Source organism: Telopea speciosissima, chromosome 10 (genome assembly GCF_018873765.1).
Source record: "Telopea speciosissima isolate NSW1024214 ecotype Mountain lineage chromosome 10, Tspe_v1, whole genome shotgun sequence".
NCBI classification, from domain to species: Eukaryota; Viridiplantae; Streptophyta; class Magnoliopsida; order Proteales; family Proteaceae; genus Telopea; species Telopea speciosissima.
In genome coordinates, this window is record NC_057925.1 from 23,890,877 (window position 1) to 23,910,607 (window position 19,731).

A 19,731-nucleotide genomic window follows, 5' to 3' on the forward strand; every position below is an offset into this window, starting at 1 on the left:
CATCACAAATAGTCCACGATGCATGTATGTTATAATTGATTTTCCACCTACACACGCAGCCTAAGTTAATGGTGTATGTTACTATGACAACTCAGGTAAACTCTATGGGTCACTTATGTTATCGCCATGATAAAATCTCAATTGTCACAAGGGGCCCGCTCCAGTCGAAGCCCCAATACCACCCAGAGGCAGACCCCGATGATTAGTAGTCATCCCTAACCTGGCCTCTCTCCCCCACAGGCATCAAGGAACCCTGATCATCCAACACCTAAACTCCTATTGGTAAGGGTCGTAGCAAAAGAAAAATAATACCTAGCCACAGATATACTACATGAAATTCCTATCGTCTCGAGAGGTATTCTGGGTGCATCAACGTTCCATTCCATCTAGAACCCAGGTACTAGCACGACACGACACATACAGGTCAATATGGCAAGCAACAACATTTTACAAGTAATTCTGGGGTTCCGGTATCGGTATACCGGCACCGTGACCCGATATAAGATAAAGTGAGTCGTAGTCATCAATCAAAATATTTGACAATCAAGATAATAATATGCATTTACGCAGCATGCTTAATTAATGATACAAAGCATGATACATGTAGGATAAATAATAAACAATCCCAAATAGAACCCAAAACCCAGTCACCAATAGTATACGAGTAGTTTGGTGTGTCTATTAGTGTTTACCTCAATACACACTTCCCTGTATGAGCTAGAAGGTCTAGGGATGCATGAACAACTTATTAGAAGATGTAGGAGGGGTCCCAAGGGGGTCCCCAAGAGTTACTATTAAAAAAATACCAAACACAGCATGAACAAACTCAGGAACGAAGGCAACAGAGAGAATCCGTTCCTGGGTCCGCCCAGGCTGTGGAGCTAAAATATAATGGATGGATTCACGGACAGAGTCTACTTTCTGGATCAGTTCGTACATCCTTTTGTAATCCTGAGAAATACCAAAGGGAACGGAACCACAGACGGAGGCAACTTGGTGAGTCCTTCCATGAGTCCGTTTGGATAATCAACCCTGAAGCATGGAACAGATCCACGGATGGAGGCCCGAGTTGGATCCATTCGTTGCTCCGTTTGAGGTCCAGTCCAAAATTTGAAAGTTTTCAACTCCCAACCTCTTTCCTTGAGATCCAACAACCTCAAAAGCTAGGAGAGGGCTTCCTAAACCTTGCCAAGGTCATAGGGTACCCAACCATTCATTGCTTCTAGGGTTTATAAGGGTTTAAACTCCACAATGGGTCAATCCTAGGGTTTAGGGTTAAAGGAAGTTATGAACAGCAACAATGTTGCAAGAGGGTTTCTTGAGGTTCAATATTAATGTCCAAGCCCCAAAGATAGAGCCCAAACACTCTACCAAGCACATGACTTGGATTTCAAGGGGAACCTTAGGTCAAGGTCAATCAATGGGAGGATTCTCCACATTTGAAATTTAAAGAGAGGGAAGGAGGGAGAGGGTAACTCACCTACAATAGTGAGCCAATATTGGAAGAACTCTAGCACAAAACTCCCCACCAATCACCTTCTTCTTCTCCTTCCTCCTCTTCTTCTCTCACTCTCTTAACTCCCACGGTTTAGGTAGGTTAGGGTAGCAAATGGCCAATGAATGGCTGAGTTGTGCTTTTATAGAAAGTAGTCCACTAAGGGCTTGTTTGGCTTGACTCTTAATTCATGTAAGTACATTTTTATAACACATTAAAAGGCTTGTGGGTCCACTCCATGGCCCAACAATGTAAGTGAAGGCCATGGGTGGGATCCACCATGCTCAGGGCATTGTTACGATGTCTAGGACACGGGGACATGGGCCCCACACAAGAAAACACACATAAGCTTGAGATAACATGAATGGATCATCGAACGGATTCAGTCTTGTGAGTCCATTCGTGACTCCGTTTCTATTGTAAAGGCTGAAAACTCAACAAAAGTTGTTGGGCTTTGACCCACACTTCAAGGTCACCAAGGGGAGGATAAAAAAGTGCACTTAGGGTTAGAAACTTACCCCTTACTTATCATGGTGTGTTCCCCATGATTCTGAAGAGTTTCTCCACACCGATACTGAGTTCATCACTAAGCAAAGTGTCCAAATGGGGTGATACAGGGTATGCCCTCCGGTACTCCTCGCTCTTAGGGCTGGTACTAGGAGGGTAGTCGATAAAGTCGCCATTAATGAATTTTCCCCACTGCCGGTTGAGGAACCTTTTTAAGACAGGCAAGCCTGTGAAGTGGTCAATGATCTTATGACTGAGCTTGACCACCATGGAGAATAGCTCACCGACATATGTGGCAGCACCATCCACACGTCACAAGGATAACAATAAAATATTAGGGTCTCGGGTGCAGGTATGACATTTGATGAGCATATTTATGTGTGAAATCTTAGGGCATAAAGCATACATTTTACCACATTGGACAGAGTTACTCGGTGCTTTCTTGTGCTTTTCAGGTTTTAGGTGAATTCTTGTGAAAATGGAGGAGATGATGCTAAGAAAATATTTTTAAGCTGTTTAAAGGTGTTAATGACTTGGATGCGTAGCCCATCGAGTCAGCTTCGCAACGGTTCAAACGACACTTGATTCCGAGTTGAAATGAAGAAGTTACGGCCGTTTCCGTAACGAAGCACAAAAATGGTCTATAGGGGTTTATTTGTAATTATAGACACTAGGCCGGGGACAAAGTGAAGCAAAAGTTCAATTCCAGGGGTCTTAACGCAATTATTAGAAGTTATATTTCCTGTACCCGAAAGATTCCATTTGGAGGGCTCTGGACAGTCCAACTTCAACTTGAGATATCTTGGGCTCCCGAACTCCAAATTGGACGAAATTTGGGTCTATTTTGGGTGATTTTTCGCAAGGAACACAATGGTGAGGCCTATATAAGCACCCCATGCTCCACGTTTTCTGAAGGATAGAATGGGTATTTTATTTATTCTTGAAGGAATCCTAGTCATCACCTTTACTCTCTCTCTCCTCCAACTTCTCAAGGGCACTTCTGGAATTCTACTTGGGATAGATTTATTTTGAAAGATATTTTCTCATCTATGGAAGGTTGAAAAATCAAAGATGCTTTGATTTTATTGCTTGGAGAAGATATCTACAAAGAAAAGGAAGCACACGTTAGAATTAGAAATTTACTTTTCTAAAAATAGCAGGTCTATGTAAACAATCTTCTCTTCTTCTTCTTTCTATTTTTTTCTTTTTTCTTAGGATTCAAGGCATTGTAAAAGAGGAAGGAGAAGAGAATATTCTCTTTTCTTAGGGAATATTTCTCCTACACTTCCCTCTTCTCTCTTCTCCTCTCTTCCCCCTATAAATACCCCTTGCCCTTTGGGTTGTAAGAAGTTAGTTTTTTAGTTCAATTTTTAGTTAGTTTCTAGTTCAATTTTAATTCAGTTTTTTAGTGTAATTTTTTACTTCATTCACTTAATGAAATTTTCTCTTCTTTTCCTATTTTTAGCTTAAGTTCTTAGTTTTGATTTCAAGTTCTTAGTTTTGATTTCATAAGTCTAGTTTAATGGTTATAATAGTTTTAGTTTAAAGCTTCCTAGTCTAAGTTCCTATGTTGATGACAAGACATGGAGATTTAGAAGAGGAAGCCATGGTGAGTTTATTTAAGTATTCAAGCACATCAAGGTATCTCATTCTCCCTCTCCTCTATCTTCTTCTTCTTCTTCCTTTATTTCTTTTATTTTTTTTTTTATATGGTTGTGGTTTGTGGATGCACTTTTATTCCCTTATTCATTTTTATGTGGTTATTATGTATGGCTGTATTTTTATTCCTTTCAATTTACGTTAGTCTGATAGGTTAGATGCTCATGTGTTAGGACGCCAATTTAATCCCTTAATTTTGTTAGATGCTTATGGGTTAGGATGCATTAATTTTCATTAATTTAATTAGTTTAATTTAACACTTTAATTTGGTTCACTTTGTATTACTTTTAAGTTAGTTAAATAAAGTGGCGTATATCTCCTCGTGTTCGACCCGTAGCTACGATTGACCCGTACGCTTGCGGTATTATTTTAACTCAAACAACATTCCCCCCACCTAATAAAAAATTTCATCCCCAAAATTTGTCATACCTTGTAAGTAACCCAGGGAAGGATACTTCGCCCGCATCTCCACTTCTGCTTCCCAAGATGCTTCTTCCTCTGGTTGGTTGCACCACTTCACCTTCATATAATGGATAGGTCGGTTGCGAAGGTGAACAATATTACTATCCAGAATCTTCTCGGGTTGCTCCTTGTAGGACATCAGCTACGAGCTCCAGTGGTTCCTGTGATAGAACATGGCTCAGGCCGTGAATGTATTTCCTCAACATGGACATGTGGAAGACATCATGCACACCATACAAGGATGGAGGAAATGCCAACCGATAAGCCACCGACCCAATCTTTGCAAGGATCTCATAAGGTCCAATAAATCTCAGACTCAACTTGCCTTTTTTGCTGAACCGCATCACCTCTTTGGTAGGTGACACCTTAAGAAATACGTTGTCACCAACAGTAAACTCCAGATCCTTTCGACGTTGATCCGCATAATCCTTCTACCTAGATTGGGCTGCCTTAATTTGCTAACGAATCAAATCCACCTTCTCACTCGTTGCTTGGATCAACTCGGGGCCAAGGATACAACGTTCACACACCTCATGTCAGTAAAGAGGTGTTCAACACTTCTTCCCATATTGAGCTTCAAATGGTGCCATCCCTATAGTGGTTTGGTAACTGTTGTTATAGGCAAACTCAATGAGTGAGATATGCTCATCTCAGCTGCCTTACATGTCAATGACATTGGCTCAAAGCATATCTTCCAACGTCTATATAGTTCTCTCTGACTGTCCGTCAGTCTGAGGGTGGAAAGCTGTACTAAAACTCAACAATGTACCCATAGCCTTCTGGAATTCACCCCAGAACTTAGATGTAACCAAGGATCACAATCGGAGATAATTGATCATGTCATTAACCGATCAAAAATAAAATCCTAAATTAATCTGGCAAGTAGCAAGTAAGGGGTTGATCTATAGGGAACTGGAAGGCTAAATTACTGAAATGATAAGTTGGAAGTGATGAAAATTAAATTGCAATAAATCTGATTTTTAAACTAAGAACAAAAGAAACAAATAGAAACTAACAACGATGGTGAAGTTATGAGGTGGAGGCTATCTTTAGGGTTCGAATCCCCAATGGGATTGTTATTCAATTCAGTTGCATGCTTCGGTTTATTATAACCACAGGCCTAATAATACCACAGAATGTAGGTTCCTCATAGGTATGGACTATCTTGACGAGTACTATCGTCTTTGACTTGTAGGGCTTGGCACGCTTAGTTCGTTCAGCTATAATCCATCATCGGTACAACCACATAAGAACAAAATACTATTGCTTGAATGAAAAATAATGAATCACAGAAATAACATTCATCAACTAAATATATCAATCAAAATCATCTAAATAGGGATGGGGTCTCAATATCAAGCAATTAAGAATGCAAACCATAATTTTAAATAACAAATACCATTACTTCATTTACATCTAAAGATAGAAAGAACTTAGCCGATCATGGTGTTAAGAGACAAAGTGTTGATTAAAATCTTTATAGCTTGAACACGCAGGTGAGGATGAACTTGGAGAGCAATGGAGATGGAGAACGAACCACGGCCAGCCACTTCGAATATCTTCAACACCCCGCCAAGCACAATCGATCACTAAGAGAGATAGAGAGAGAGGGAGAGCACGATTAGAGAGTGGAATTGTGGGAGATTGAAAAAATAAAAAAATAATATAAATACAAATGAGAGAGAAGTGAGATAAGAGGTAAGAGGGAGAGAGACCCAGAGAATTGAGAGAGAGAGAGAGATGGAGATAGGATCATGGAGTGATGAGAGGGGATTTACAAGTTGAACATTCAAAGGCATACATTGTCACCTTATAGACCTCAAACCAATGGTACAGTGAAAGCTGCCAACAAGAACATCAAGAGAATAATATAAAAGATGGCTGACAAGCACAATGATTGGGCCGACAGCGTATGCCAATCACATCCATACCTTGACGGTTGATGGAAGACCATGGTATGAAAATATTGTGGATTTTATCAAGGAGGGACAATATCCTAAAGATGCAACTACCAAGGAAAAACGTTTCTTGAGAAGATACGCTACACAATTTGTCTTACTGGAAGACATTCTCTACAAAAGGTCGTACAATGGGGTGCAGCTATTATGTGTGGATGAAGAACAATCCAAACTAGACATGGATCAAATTCACCAAGACATATGTGGGCCTCACATGAATGCAAGAATGATGGCCAAAAAGATCCTTAGACTAGGGTATTACTGGAATACCATGGAAGCCGACTGTGCGCAGTATGTCTAGAAGTGTCACAAGTGTCAGATATTTGGCAATCTTATACATACACCACCGTTGAAGTTGCATACTCTGAGTTTTCCTTGGCCATTCACCACTTAGGGCATTAATGTCATAGGCCAAGTGATCTCTAAGTCCTCTAATGGTCATGAGTACATTCTAGTAGCCATTGACTACTTTACCATGTGGATAGAAGCATAATCTTATGTCAAATTAACAGCAGCCAAGGTGGCCAAATTCATAAACTATAATATCATGTGTCGATATGGGGTCCCACAAGAACTCATATCAGATCAAAGATCCCACTTCAAAGGAGAAGTGAAGAAATTGTGCAATAAGACGAACATTTAAAGATACACATCCTCACCATATAGACCTCAAACCAATGGTGCAGTGGAAGCCACCAATAAGAACATCAAGAAAATAACACATAAGATGGCTGATAAGCACAATGATTGGGCCGACAAGCAGCCTTATGCACTCTGGGCATACATAACATCCATTCAAACTTTGACTGGGGCAACGCCTTACTCAATGGTCTATGGAATGGAAGTAGTCCTTCCAGTTGAATTAGAAATACCATCTCTACGGGTTATGATGGACAGCAACATTCCAGAAGAAGAATGGATTAAAACATGATTCCAAGAACTGAACCTCATTGACGAGAAAAGGATGCGTGCCATCGCCAATATGAAGAAATACCAACAAAGGATTATCCAATCCTTCAACAAGAAAGTTGTGCCATGCCAACTATTTATTGGTGACTTGGTGCTTAGAACAACGAGCACCCATACACGATCCATGAGGCAAGTTCAAACCCAATTGGAGCGGCCCTTACATGATTATTGAAATACTACCCGATCAAGCAGTGCGAGTAGTGGATCTATATGGGATCGAGCCCCCTTAGTTAACAAACACGGACCAGCTCAAGAAGTACTACGTCTAAAGTTTCCTAAACAATGGAATTACGTTCGACCTGATCCCTTGAAAACCCAAGGGTACATAGGCATCTTGGTGAAATAACATCAGGACCGATCACTTCAAAAAATAACAAAAAAAAAAAACCATAAAAGTTCAATCACAAATTCAAAGTCCATCCATAAAAAACAAACCACTACTCTTGGCAATCAAAACATCCTAAGTCTTCCACTTTCTTCTGCAACTTTGCAATTCTTGCTTTTAAAATCACTGGGTCATCTGTGTCTTCTCCATCATCTTCCTCCACTTCCCTGGAACACTTGGAACTTGAAGAGCTTGAAGTATCCTTCTGTTCCCATGTCAACCTCCTCCTTACAATCTTCTCTTTCTTTTTTCCTTGAGTTTTCACCCACTCTTCATACTCCTCTGTCATTCCACCATCATCGACAGCATCCACGTTCTTTAGTATTGTCTTGGATCGACACAAGCTAGCGATCTTTGCCGTGAAATCCTTATTCAGTTGTTCAGGTGGATGAAAATTCACCAACTCCCTAGGTACATCCTGAGTCAGTCCGTACTGTCGACGCAGTCAATTGGGTATATAGAAAGAGGTGTGACCTAACCCCATCAGGCGTACATAATTACACCCAGAAGAATTCAACACTAGGGTATCTACTGGCCACACGGAGCATCTCCAACGAATGTCATCAGAAGAGATATGGGAAAGAACATGCTCCCAAGTGTCCCAATGGTGATACATCATCACTACCAAATGAAGATGATAGTACTTGATTTTGAAGTCCCTTTTCATTGGCTTCACAAATTGCAATCTCTCACAAAGCTAAATCTACCATAAAAGTTCTAGAAACATGGCAAGAAAAAAGAAAAAGAAAAAATAATATGTATACCTGCAATAAGTAAGGGCTACCACAGAAATCCTCACTATGGGGAGTATAACCCCCACTTAGAATGTCCAGCCCTCTTATTGTTTCAGCCAAAATGGTAGGAATGATATTACTACCTCGCTGGATTTGGTTGACAACCTCCATCAACACAGGGGAAGCCCCACGACACTAGAACGAAGAAGGAATTGAGCAATGACATAGAATAAGAAGGCCCTTTTCCTACACTCCATGAAACCATGGTCACCTCTACGTTTACTCTCAAAGAGGCGAATAATCGGCAAAACATCAATACAGTTACCATACATAAAGTGGCGAAGACGTTGTTTTTCCAAGCCAAAGAAGGACATAATGTCTTTAGAGTAATCGTCCTTCAAACTTAGGCGTATCATAGCACTATGACGAGGAGAGAGGAAACATGCACGGAACTCTTCGTAAGTAGGACATACCTCAGCCATGTTGAACCGAAACACATGAACTTCCAGGATTCAATAGCGAGAAACACCTCGAAGCAAGTCCCGAGCCAACACGATGTTCCTCATACCCATCAAAGGTTCGAGATGCACTCTCCTCAAGGCTTCATGGTCATCTTTCAGCTTGGATTCCATCAATGGACCCAAAGCCCTGTCCATATCTTGAGTAAAAGAAAATACAGCAGGAAGACGAAAGAAGAGAAACCTTGAGAACACACTTCAAGAATTAAGGAACTCACCAAATTTGAGAATAGGGGGTTTACTCCACCTCCTAGGACCCTTTATATAGCCTTAAGGACGAACAAAGGCACAAAAAAGGAAGAAAGACCAAAAAATCTTGCAACTAGGCTTTTCAAAAAGGAAACAATTCAAAATTAGAAACTCAGGATCGACAGTGAAAGACCTCGAGTCGATAGCGAACCATGGCACCATCGACATCGACGCACTGTCGAGGAATCAATCCCAATGTTGATGACAGATGGCTCATAGTTGGGCAGTGCACTTCTACTGTCTATGTTCAATCGACAATAAAAAATAAAACCTCAAAAATTAGGCAGCAGATTTCGATGTTGAGGGATACATTCCCACTATCGATCGACAGTAGCTCGATGTCGAATGTTGTAATTTCACGATCAAGTCAAGTCTTGCATTTTTTTAGCAGTCCGTACTATAACAGTGTGTCCCTACCGGCCCGACATTTCAACCTATGTCCTAGGGTCACGATGGACCATCCCACACCACATTCACATTCATACATTACAGTCGGACCTATCCAATCACACATTTGATCAAAATATCTTGAATTTGAATCAAAATTAACTTGGATTAAAATCATCCAAAAAATATTTACAGGGCTTGAAGGTCGAAACCGTACTTGTTCATTGTTCATACATTTTCAAAAAAAAGAGAGAAAATAATGGGCACAACTACTGTCCTCCTTCCTCGTCCTCGTCCTCACCATCCTCATCATCTTCATCGTCCTCACCGTCCTCGTCTTCCTCTTGTTCTTTGTCAACTTGCACACCTTGGCCATTAACTTTGTTGTCAATTGAGATAGACGGGGGCTTGGGCACATACGCCTCTATAGCAGGGGCAGACTGGGCAGCTGTTAGGGTATCATCTCTTTCTTTCTAGAGTAGGTTGGTTGTCGCCTCATACCCCAGGATGTCATCCTCCTATATTGCATGCCATGCATTAGCATCGTTATGCATCTCTGTGTTTTACTAACCATGCAAGCAACACAAACGAACAAGTCACTCACCAGCTGGAGTATCCGCTTGCTCTGTGAAATGGCAAGTTCCTTCAGGCTAGCGACCATCCCCAATAGGTCGTCGCACCTATAACCAGGGACCAACACCTCTAATTGATGGTCAACTACAAAACAAAGAAAGCAAAAAATTCAGACCAAGTCAAGTACTTACAAAGTCATAGCCGCACGGATAGCCGACAACAGTCGATAAAGGTCGAGGGATGGGCACCTCCTTACCTGAGCAGACAAGCGATCACCCTGGCACTGGGAAGAAGGCATCTGGCACCTTGTGCAAACACGAAGGCGCCGATCTAGCCCCAGTCTAGCTAGCAGAAGGAGGCTCCGTCATAGGAGTGAACTCATACGAGGTCATCTCCTGGGTTGAACCAGCAGCAGCAGTGGTAGCCTCCCCAGCCTCATAGGGCTCAAAACCAGTAGAGCTTGCACATACCAAAGCCACATCAGTAATCCAAGATGCAAATTAGGGAACTGAAAGAACAAAACAAAAGGGAACAAGGATTTACCCCGCAGACCGGAGGAAGTGAGCTGGACGCACATCAACTCCTTCGTTTTGTACCCGTAGTAGCGTCCCCACGAGTTCGCCTCGACGAAAGGCCGAAAGTCGACACCCTTCAGGAACCGGTTCATCTCTCTCTTGAAGAGTCTCTCCGGCTCCAACATGAAGCGAGGAGATCGCATAGGAATGCAAGGCCTCTTTACACCTGGCCATTGCCTATAGGCCTTATCTCCCAGGTACCAGACATACCCAGAAGGCCTGGAAAAGACTATGCATCGAGGCACAAGTCTCCTAGCAGCCTCTAGATGAGCCTGCACACCCAGCTAGATAGATCTGAAGGATTACCACACCACCTGCCAGTACAAATATATTCAACACCAAATATAAGACAAACAAAAGATTGGAAAGCAAAGATAACACGAGATCTACCTCTTGCGGGGAGAGGCTATTCAACATCTCCTTGATGATGGTCATCTCACCCACGGGCAGATGGAAATTGTGACTGGTGGGCCACCACCTCTCTGCTAGGGCCTGCGTCAGAGACATATCGAAAGACCTGGTCTGCAAAAGAGCCAAGTCCTTGAAGTTGGCAGCCACGACCCGCCAACGGACAGCACCGCATAGCTGGCTATACCAGCTAAAAACTGTAGTACGTGACCCATACTTGTGGTAGGTCACTGGGTTCTGCAAAATACAAAAGCAGGGATCCAATTCAGAGCAAAATACTTTCATAATCAACACAGAATGAAAGACATGCGAGCATTGGTTCCAAAATGGGCAGACCCCATACATGAACCTAAGCCAAGAAGCAGAATTAAACCCCCAGTGAGTCAAAATATCGTCAAAGCAATAGTTCTAAGAATCCAAGAGCAGGGAACCCTGGAAAACAGAGGGATCGGCATGTGATTTGGGTTCCTAAGCATCAAACATGGGTCATACCCATGACACGAACCTCTGAGTATCACGTGCAAGATTCATATAAGACGTCAAAGCATGAAATTCAAAACAATGGACTCATGTTATCCCTAGTGGACGCCCAAAAAATCCCGAACACAGTCAATCATAAACAAGCATCACAACAAGCAGGCATGGCTAACAAGCATTGAAAAACAAAATGGAACACAGATTCAACCAAACAGTATACCGGGAATACATACAAGGGAATTGAATCAACCAAATTCTTACCCTAGGTGGTTTCCACGCATTGTTACAGATGTGCATGGGGGTATCACAAAGGAGATGGCCCTCAAACCACGAAGCCCTGGATGTTTCCTCGCAATCGCTTAATACGTCCTTGTCTGGATCGATTTTCGGAGGATGAGCAGAGTCATCACCCTCTTGTATAACGATGCCCTGACTCCTCTATCTCTTGGGAAGAGGCGTATCCTCAGGCAACATAGGCCTCTTGACCCTGTCTTGGCTGGAGATAGCGAAGAAAAATTAATGGAACCCTCAAACAGACATAGATACGGCATATCCACCTTCTTTTGAGCCGGGATCTTCCTTCCCTAGCATGGCTCACTCCACATGCTCCACCTGTGTCATCCAACAAATCATATGTTGAAAGATCGCTTCACTGGCTGGTAATTGATAGGATGAATCTTCTCTGCTCCGGGCCCCTCTGAGGCTAAGAATCACCTACCCCCAGTAGGTAGTGGAATGAATTGCTTTTGGCAATGCCCCTACTTTCATAATTATAATTAATATATTTATATGATAAACGATCATATCTGTAGTGTTTTTAAAATTTTTCTTTTTGATTCGATAATGTCTCCACCGTAGAATCGTTTTCTTTTTCGGAATGAATTAATTGGTCTTTTTCATATGAACCCAATTTTTTTGAATCTTTATTTTGAGCCCAAAAGACTCTCCTAAAAAATCCACACGGATAGAATAAGAGAGGAGAATGAGACAAGCAATCCGATTCCAAATATGTAAAGTTTCACCCATAAATGGTTTCACATATCACAAATGCCCAAAAACTTGCAAGGAAGCCCTAAGAACTTGGAGTGAACAATGATGGAAGTGAAAACGAAGTGTGACTCTTTGTATTCAAAACAACATTTTGCGTCCAGAATAGACATCGAACCGCCCCTCCCTTGACACTGACGCACTGTCGAATAAAGCACTTTGATGTTGACGCAGGCTTTCACTATGGACGAAGCCATTTTCACTATCAATTTCCACACTTTGCCGCCAAATTCAAATTACGAGTAGGTGGGTCCACCCCCATGGCGACTTGGCATCTCTAGCATGCCAATGCGCACCTTACACGTGAACCACGCCCGCAATCAAGCAAGATTTCCAATCTACAATCATGCCCTCACAATTGGCAATTGCCAACTTGAGATCTCAACCAGCGTACCATGCACGCTCTGCACTGATGAAATTCCCAGTCTGCCCTTACCATGGCCAAAACTGCGCAGCCACCTGCGGTAAATTATGAAATTACCCCTTCACTGTGAATTTATCCCCAGGAGTGCTTGTACAAGTTAGGTAATAATTTTTCAGTTCATGTGTATAGTGCCCTTTTTTTGGTCCCGTACTTGAAAAATCTAAACGTTTAAAATGCGTACTGTCCATTTTCGTTTTTTGCCGTTCTTGGCGTATTTGATCGGATTTTTTACCGTCCCGTTCAAGTTTTGATCCGTTTAAAACACTCCCACCCCGAATATTATTTTTTTGTCGTTCCCGTTTTAACTAACAATGGCTTTAACTACCGCTTGGACTTCTTCCTTTACTTATTGTCTTTTTTACTTCATTTTACTCCTACTACTTCCTTTTACTTCTCTTATTTCTATTACTACCGTAGCCTCTATCGGATCCATGTAACCGACTCCATTTAGTTGGGATAAGGTTGTGGTTGTTTTTTTATTTAATTTTATCCATCCAAGCCCGATCTTGTAAAACCTGGATTTTGGTAATTTTTTTACCGATCCAAGCCGAGTCTGACCTATTCGGTTTGGTATCGTCCATGACCATCCTTGATTTTGAACCTTGCTCCCAAGAGAGTGCGGCCCGCTTAACCTCCGATGCTCCGTGAAAGAAAGCATCAGTCGTTCTTTTGCTCTCTTCCCCCGAGTGTTTCGCAATAGTCTCACATGTCCGGCCTTCGAATACCCTGATTTTGAACCTTGCTCCCTTGCTCCGCGAAAGAGAGCATCAATCCTTCTTTCGTTCTCTTCTCCCCAGTCTTTCGCAATAGTATGACATGTTCAGCCTTCGAATTCATTCGGTGGACGAAAACCACCAGATTTGTGTCACCTCCAGTTCCGCTTAAAAAATTCCCATTAACGAAAAGAGAGGCATCGTCCATCTCTTCCGTGCCTCCCAGTCTACAACCCTACTAAACACATAGAGGATCTTCTCTTCGCCGTTGCTGTCCCTAACCATCTCTCCCGAGATATTGGAATTTTTCCAAATAATAGATGTGGAATTTAGTCCCATATCGGTTACGGAGAAGTGTTTCCTTTGGTTTATATATGATTGTGTGCTATTATCACATGTTATATTTGGAAAGGGTAGTACGGTGCACTTGCGAGCGAGGACGGTGACCGTCCGAGCGCATACGAGTGCGTGAGGCGCAATGTGGCGCTTTGATGGCGCACTTTGCACTTTGCACGTGCGCATTGTCGCCGTATGTCGCCTTAATCTTTTCGATATCAACAGTCTATGATCCAGTACAATGGTTAGGTTCCAACCATTGGATCGTGTCTGATCAAAGGGATCTGACCGTTGGATAGGATGCTGGTCAAAAGGGAGGTGCAACCCTTGGCACATTCACTGACCCCATCCGTATTGCCATGAAAGCTCAATGGTCATGACCCATCAGAACAACCATATGAACCTATGGGTGTGACCCATCCGAACAGGCCCTGTGGGCCTATAAATGGGCCACGAAGTCTCTCAGTCTGAGATAACAAAAACTTCTCTCAAGAGGTTATTGATTCTGCAACCAGTAATCTGGTTTAGCCTGATTTATCTTGGGAGGCAGGTTTGCTACAACCCTTTGTAGGAATAGGAGGGTGCAAATACTGTCTTAAGGACAGAACAACCTCGTTCGACTCAGGCCATCTTTCTGTCCTCTTCTTTTTTATTCCAGTAATTCTAACACCAGATGATTTCATATCCTTCTGCTATTCCTTCATCGATCACATCTCCGAGGTTACCATCATCAGGTTTGCTTCATTCGCCGTGCCAAAAACCCCAGAACTTGTTGTAGATGGATCAGATTATTTGTTCAAGATTGATCGTAACAATTTTTTATTAGTTTAATTGCAGGAATGATAATATTGAGGATTAGGGCTGCAATAGGGTCGGGTTGGGCCGGGCTTTATAGAACCCTAGCCCAACCCTAAGTCCCCTTAGCTGGGCCCAGGCCCGACCCGACCCTGACTCAGGGTCAGAAAAATCCAACCTTGACCCGCCCTCAGGGTCTGGTCGGGCCGACTCTGATTGGCCCCGATCATGGGGAGGGGGAAAGAAATGCATGGGCTAGAATGGGCTGGGAAGAACATTATTAATTTTACATAAAATAACAATATAATAAATTATATTATAACACTTATTGTCTTCATATATAATATATTATATAAAAACATGTGGGTGAAATTTGAAGTTTATAATGTATAAATTATATCAATATATATTTTATAGTATAACTGCAATCAGGGTCGGGCCAGGCCGGGCCGGGCCAAGCTTAGCTCGAAGCCTCAACCTTAACCCGACCCGACCCTAACTCAGGGTCAGAAATTTCCAGCCCTGACCTGCCTTCAGGGCCAAATATCTCAGCCCAGACCCTGTTCGGGCTCAGGGCGGGCCAGGGCGGGTTTGGGTCGATAGGGCCAAACTTGCACCCCTATTGAGGATCGATACAGTGTGTTGATTAAGTTTAATAAGGAGGATAAAGCAGAGTGGTTTTATTGGAAATTCAACGGGAGGCGGTTCTCGTCCACTAAGGTTTCTGTTCTTGCTTTTATATATAAATTTGTGGGGTTTCAAATAAGTGGGTTTGGTTGGAGGTTTAGTGGGTTTTCTCCTATGGTTGTGTTGCAGGCTGAGGTTTGTCAACTATTATTCGTGAGTCCCAACGTAGAATATATGTTGGAGAGTGTGAGTAGTCTGCTTCTAGGTTATACAGAATTACCTACTTGCCCTACTTGCCTTGGTGAGTTCTCCAGCTTATGGAATTATATGCTTATTTTTCTCTCTGGCAGCCTTTTTGTCTGTTTGGTTGGGATAAAGAAATTATTGTCTTTGTAAGCTTTTCTTTTCTATTGTCTAGAAAGGCTGGGTGAAAACATCAGTGGGATCTTGGCGACACCTTCCATCCACTTATCCCAATACACATACAACTCAAAATCGGCATATTCATCTTTCCTGGTTAGTAAGGCTTGTGCTGCTATGAAGTGTTTCTGTTTTGATTTTTATTTCTTACTACTAATGCATATACCTCTTGAATTCACTTCAATGTTTAATTTGGCTATGCTTCTTGGCTTCTAGAAGCTAGCTTCTAATGACGGAGGTTGAAAGGCCATGCCCCATATTATTATTTCATTTGGTCTTTACCACCTGAAGCTAGAGAAACTCGACTAGTACCCCTCCCCCCTCGAATATTATGATGTTGCTGGAGGTAAATCAGAGAATCCCCAGAAGTAGAAGCACCAGGGTCCCATCCCAACATGTGCTACTTCTGGAAGCAAGGTCTTGCTGTGTCACTTCGTAGATATCATAAGCAATAGGTACCTTGGCTATAGTGTGCCCTTTTTTTTTTTGTCTTTTGATTGATTTGAAAGAATTTTGTTCTGATAACCATGCATTGTAGGATTTTGTTGAATGTTACCCCCTCTACACATAAAATGTTGTTTTCATAGATTTCAAAGATTTTTATTCTGTAAGTCACACCAAATAAAAAAACCTAGGAATGTGAATAAAGCTTTGCTCCATCACTTCCAAAGTTTAAGTAAGTGGAATTGGTTATAATTCCAATCTGAATAGGTCAAAATTGGCTTGGATCGGCCAATTCTTCCCCAACTGATCCACTTTTTTTGCAACGGCTTACAAATCAATTTATGAATAAAAATAAAAGGGGAAAGGTTTCGTACACGGTCGTGTAAACCGTGTACGAAACTTTTCCCTCCTTTACTTTTTTATTTTATTTTATGAAAACCCCCCTCCTCTTTCCTCTCCGTTTCCTTCTACCATTCTTCTCCTCCTCCGGCTCCAGCTCCCTCTTCCCTTCCCTCCCTCTCTCTCTCTCTTCCACATACGGCTCCTACCCTCCCGCCCCCTCATCTTCCACAACCCTCCATGCCAGCATCCCCCATTACCTCCTGCCCTCCTGCTCCCTCTTTTCCCCTGCAACTTACAGTTTTGAAATTTTAAAGCCAAGTGCCAGTGCTGTATCTATTGAAGATTTGGAAGATCCGTATGCTGGTATAGTCCACTTCAAATGTAAGAAGTAAGAGGGCAATGGACGAGTACACATCGGAGATATTTATGGGCGGGAAGAGCACCATCGTTCTCCACAACACGTGTGAAGACTCCTTGTTGGCTGCTCCTATCATCTTGGACTTGGTTCTCCTGGCCGAGCTCAGTTCTCGGATCCAACTCAAAGCAGAGGGAGAGGTATTTCCACTTACTCTAATCACTTCAAGGTTCAAATTTGAAACTGGAAATTGGTCAATTTGGGCTCACTCTCTGTTTCTTATGGTATTTGCAGGGCAAGTTCCACTCTTTCCACCCTGTGGCCACTATTCTGAGCTACCTCACCAAGGCTCCACTGGTAAGCAAGCAAGCTTAATGAGAGCAAGTTTCATTTGAACATTATTATGAATTTAAAATGGTTTGATGGGTGTCTCTGAAACAGGTCCCCCCTGGTACCCCAGTGGTAAATGCACTGTCGAAGCAGAGGGCAATGCTTGAGAACATATTGAGGGCTTGTATTGGTTCGGCTCCAGAGAACAACATGATCTTGGAATACAAGTGAAGTGAGAAGACCATTGAAGACCATCAGAACTCAAAAGCCCCCCCTTGTTTTGTCTGTTTCACTCTTTTTTTTTTTTTTTTGTTCATTTTCAGCTTAAAGAAATGTTTGAGGAGAAAATTCAATGTATGAGGAAGATGGGTGTTTCCTGTTTGGTCTTTGATTTCCTTCATCTTCCTGTTTTTAAAATCAGATGCTGGTATACTCCACTTCAAATGTAAGACGATAATGAAAGATAACTAATTTCATGGGGAATGTGTTTCTTCTACTGTATTAGGTATGGAACACCAGATTAAAAGGTGTTACTCATCTTTTTGTTATGGATGTTATGCCTTGATTAGAATCACTATGCACTATAGGCATTCTTATTCTAAATACTTCCTATTATCTTCTTACATTTGAAGTGGAGTATACCAGCATACGGATCTTCCAAATCTTCAATAGATACAGCACTGGCACTTAGCTTTAAAATTTCAAAACTGTAAGTTGCAGGGGAAAAGAGGGAGCAGGAGGTGCTGGGGGGATGCTGGCATGGAGGGTTGTGGAAGATGAGGGGGCGGGAGGGCAGGAGCCGTATGTGGAAGAGAGAGAGAGAGGGAGGGAAGGGAAGAGGGAGCCGGAGGAGGAGGGGGATGGGAGCCGGTGATGGAGAAAAATGGTAGAAGGAAACGGAGAGGAAAGAGGACGGGGGGTTTTCATAAAATAAAAAAAAGTAAAGGGGGGAAAAGTTTCAATACACGACCGTATACAAAACCTTTCCCCAAAATAAAAAATAAAAAATTCTCATTTTTTTGATCCCTGGCCCTGAAACTCTCTTCGCCGTCACCTTCTTTGACTCTCCCTCCCCCTTCCTCTCGACATACCTTGTTAGGGTTAGGGTTTAAGCACAAGGTTGCTTAAAGCATTACACCCTGAGTATCTAGTTTGGAATACCCAGACTGCTACCTCCAGCTAGTATATATAGAGAAACTAGGGTTTAGGTCAGATGGGCTAATTACTAGATTGCCCCTCACAGCCTGGACATAAACACAAGTAGGATTATATTAGAACATATGAAGGGATATTACATAAATACCCTTACAATCTCCTCCTATGTTCTACATATATCCATTACACATGTATATGAACCATTGTTCAATCAGCAATTGAATCAATATAAATTGAATATATTGAATATCAATAATCCAATAAATCAAATAAGAAATAAGTAAACTTCAAGAAATAAAACTAGGTTTTAGATCAAAACTAAACCCAACAATAAATCAAGTTCCACATGCAAGTGGCTAAACAAAAGAAATAATCAAAAGAAAAAGTCCTTGCAATCCATGTGACTTTACTCATCAAGTAAGTCATCCTCATCGAGATCCGATTCAACCGTTTCTCTTCCATCTTCGTCATTCTCTCGTAATTTGTCAAATATAAATTTCATAAGATATTATGAATTCAATCATTTGCACAATAGTATCTAGTTAAACAATAAGAACTTAGTATATTTCATATATGGCTGAAGATAAATCAAAAAACAATAAGCATCATCATCAAGTTTCTTTACAAGAACTCGATCCTATATAGTCTCTATCATAATGACCATACCATGTTTCCATTTGGAATACTGTGTTCGTCATATCAGTCATAGATTTATGTTGTTTCATCAAATTTGGAATGGTACACCATACTATGAAAGACATGTCATCAAATTTGGAATGATATAAAGACTAGCACAATATCATTGAAACATATCAGACATTTTTCATATTTCTTTGTGGAATAACAAAGTAAGGAGACTTCATATGAAAATTTGCTACACTATCAAGTTTGGAATGGTTTCACAAACCCCCATACTTAGTAATCTAACTAAGTTATCTGAAACATGTAAACTGTCCCGAATGCTTACCAAGGCTAGATGAGATTCGAATAATTCAAAATAATACTGGGTTAGGTTAATACCTGACTAAATGGTCTTTAACCCCATCTCCCCTGTAGTTTTGAATGTTCGATCTTTGTTCAATCCCTTTGTAAGGGCATCTGTCGTATTATCCTTCGATCTCACATCAATCAAAGTGATAATCCCTTGTTCTGTTCTATAATTCAGCATGACCTGTTTTTGCCTGATGTGTCTCCTCTTACCATTAAAGAGTGAGTTATTCACAATCGTCTTTGTTGCTTGATTATCACAGAATATAGATATAGAGTTTAACTTAAAACTCTTCAATAGAATATCCATGATCAGATCCTTTATCCACTCTACTTCATCTCCCGCAGAAGCTAGAGCATAAAGTTCCGATTCCATAGATGAAAGAGCAATACTAGTCTG

At 41.6% G+C, this 19,731-nt stretch overlaps 1 protein-coding gene across 1 annotated transcript; it reads left to right on the forward strand.

Annotated features, from left to right (window-relative positions):
• The first annotated feature begins 277 nt into the window (after positions 1–277).
• Positions 278–17,492, forward strand: LOC122642715 (inositol-3-phosphate synthase-like). The gene is made up of 5 exons (XM_043836279.1): positions 278–282; positions 7,981–7,994; positions 16,900–17,059; positions 17,154–17,216; positions 17,301–17,492. Coding segments are annotated over exons 2-5 (345 nt in total). The 5' UTR covers positions 278–282; positions 7,981–7,992; the 3' UTR covers positions 17,421–17,492.
• Positions 17,493–19,731: the final 2,239 nt, after the last annotated feature.

What these genes read in the sequence shown, in the direction of transcription:
- LOC122642715 (XM_043836279.1), top strand. An exon ending in AACTCAAAGCAGAGGGAGAG is followed by an intron (nt 17,060 to 17,153) that starts GTATTTCCACTT and finishes TGGTATTTGCAG; the next exon opens with GGCAAGTTCCACTCTTTCCA. An exon ending in ACCTCACCAAGGCTCCACTG is followed by an intron (nt 17,217 to 17,300) that starts GTAAGCAAGCAA and finishes TCTCTGAAACAG; the next exon opens with GTCCCCCCTGGTACCCCAGT.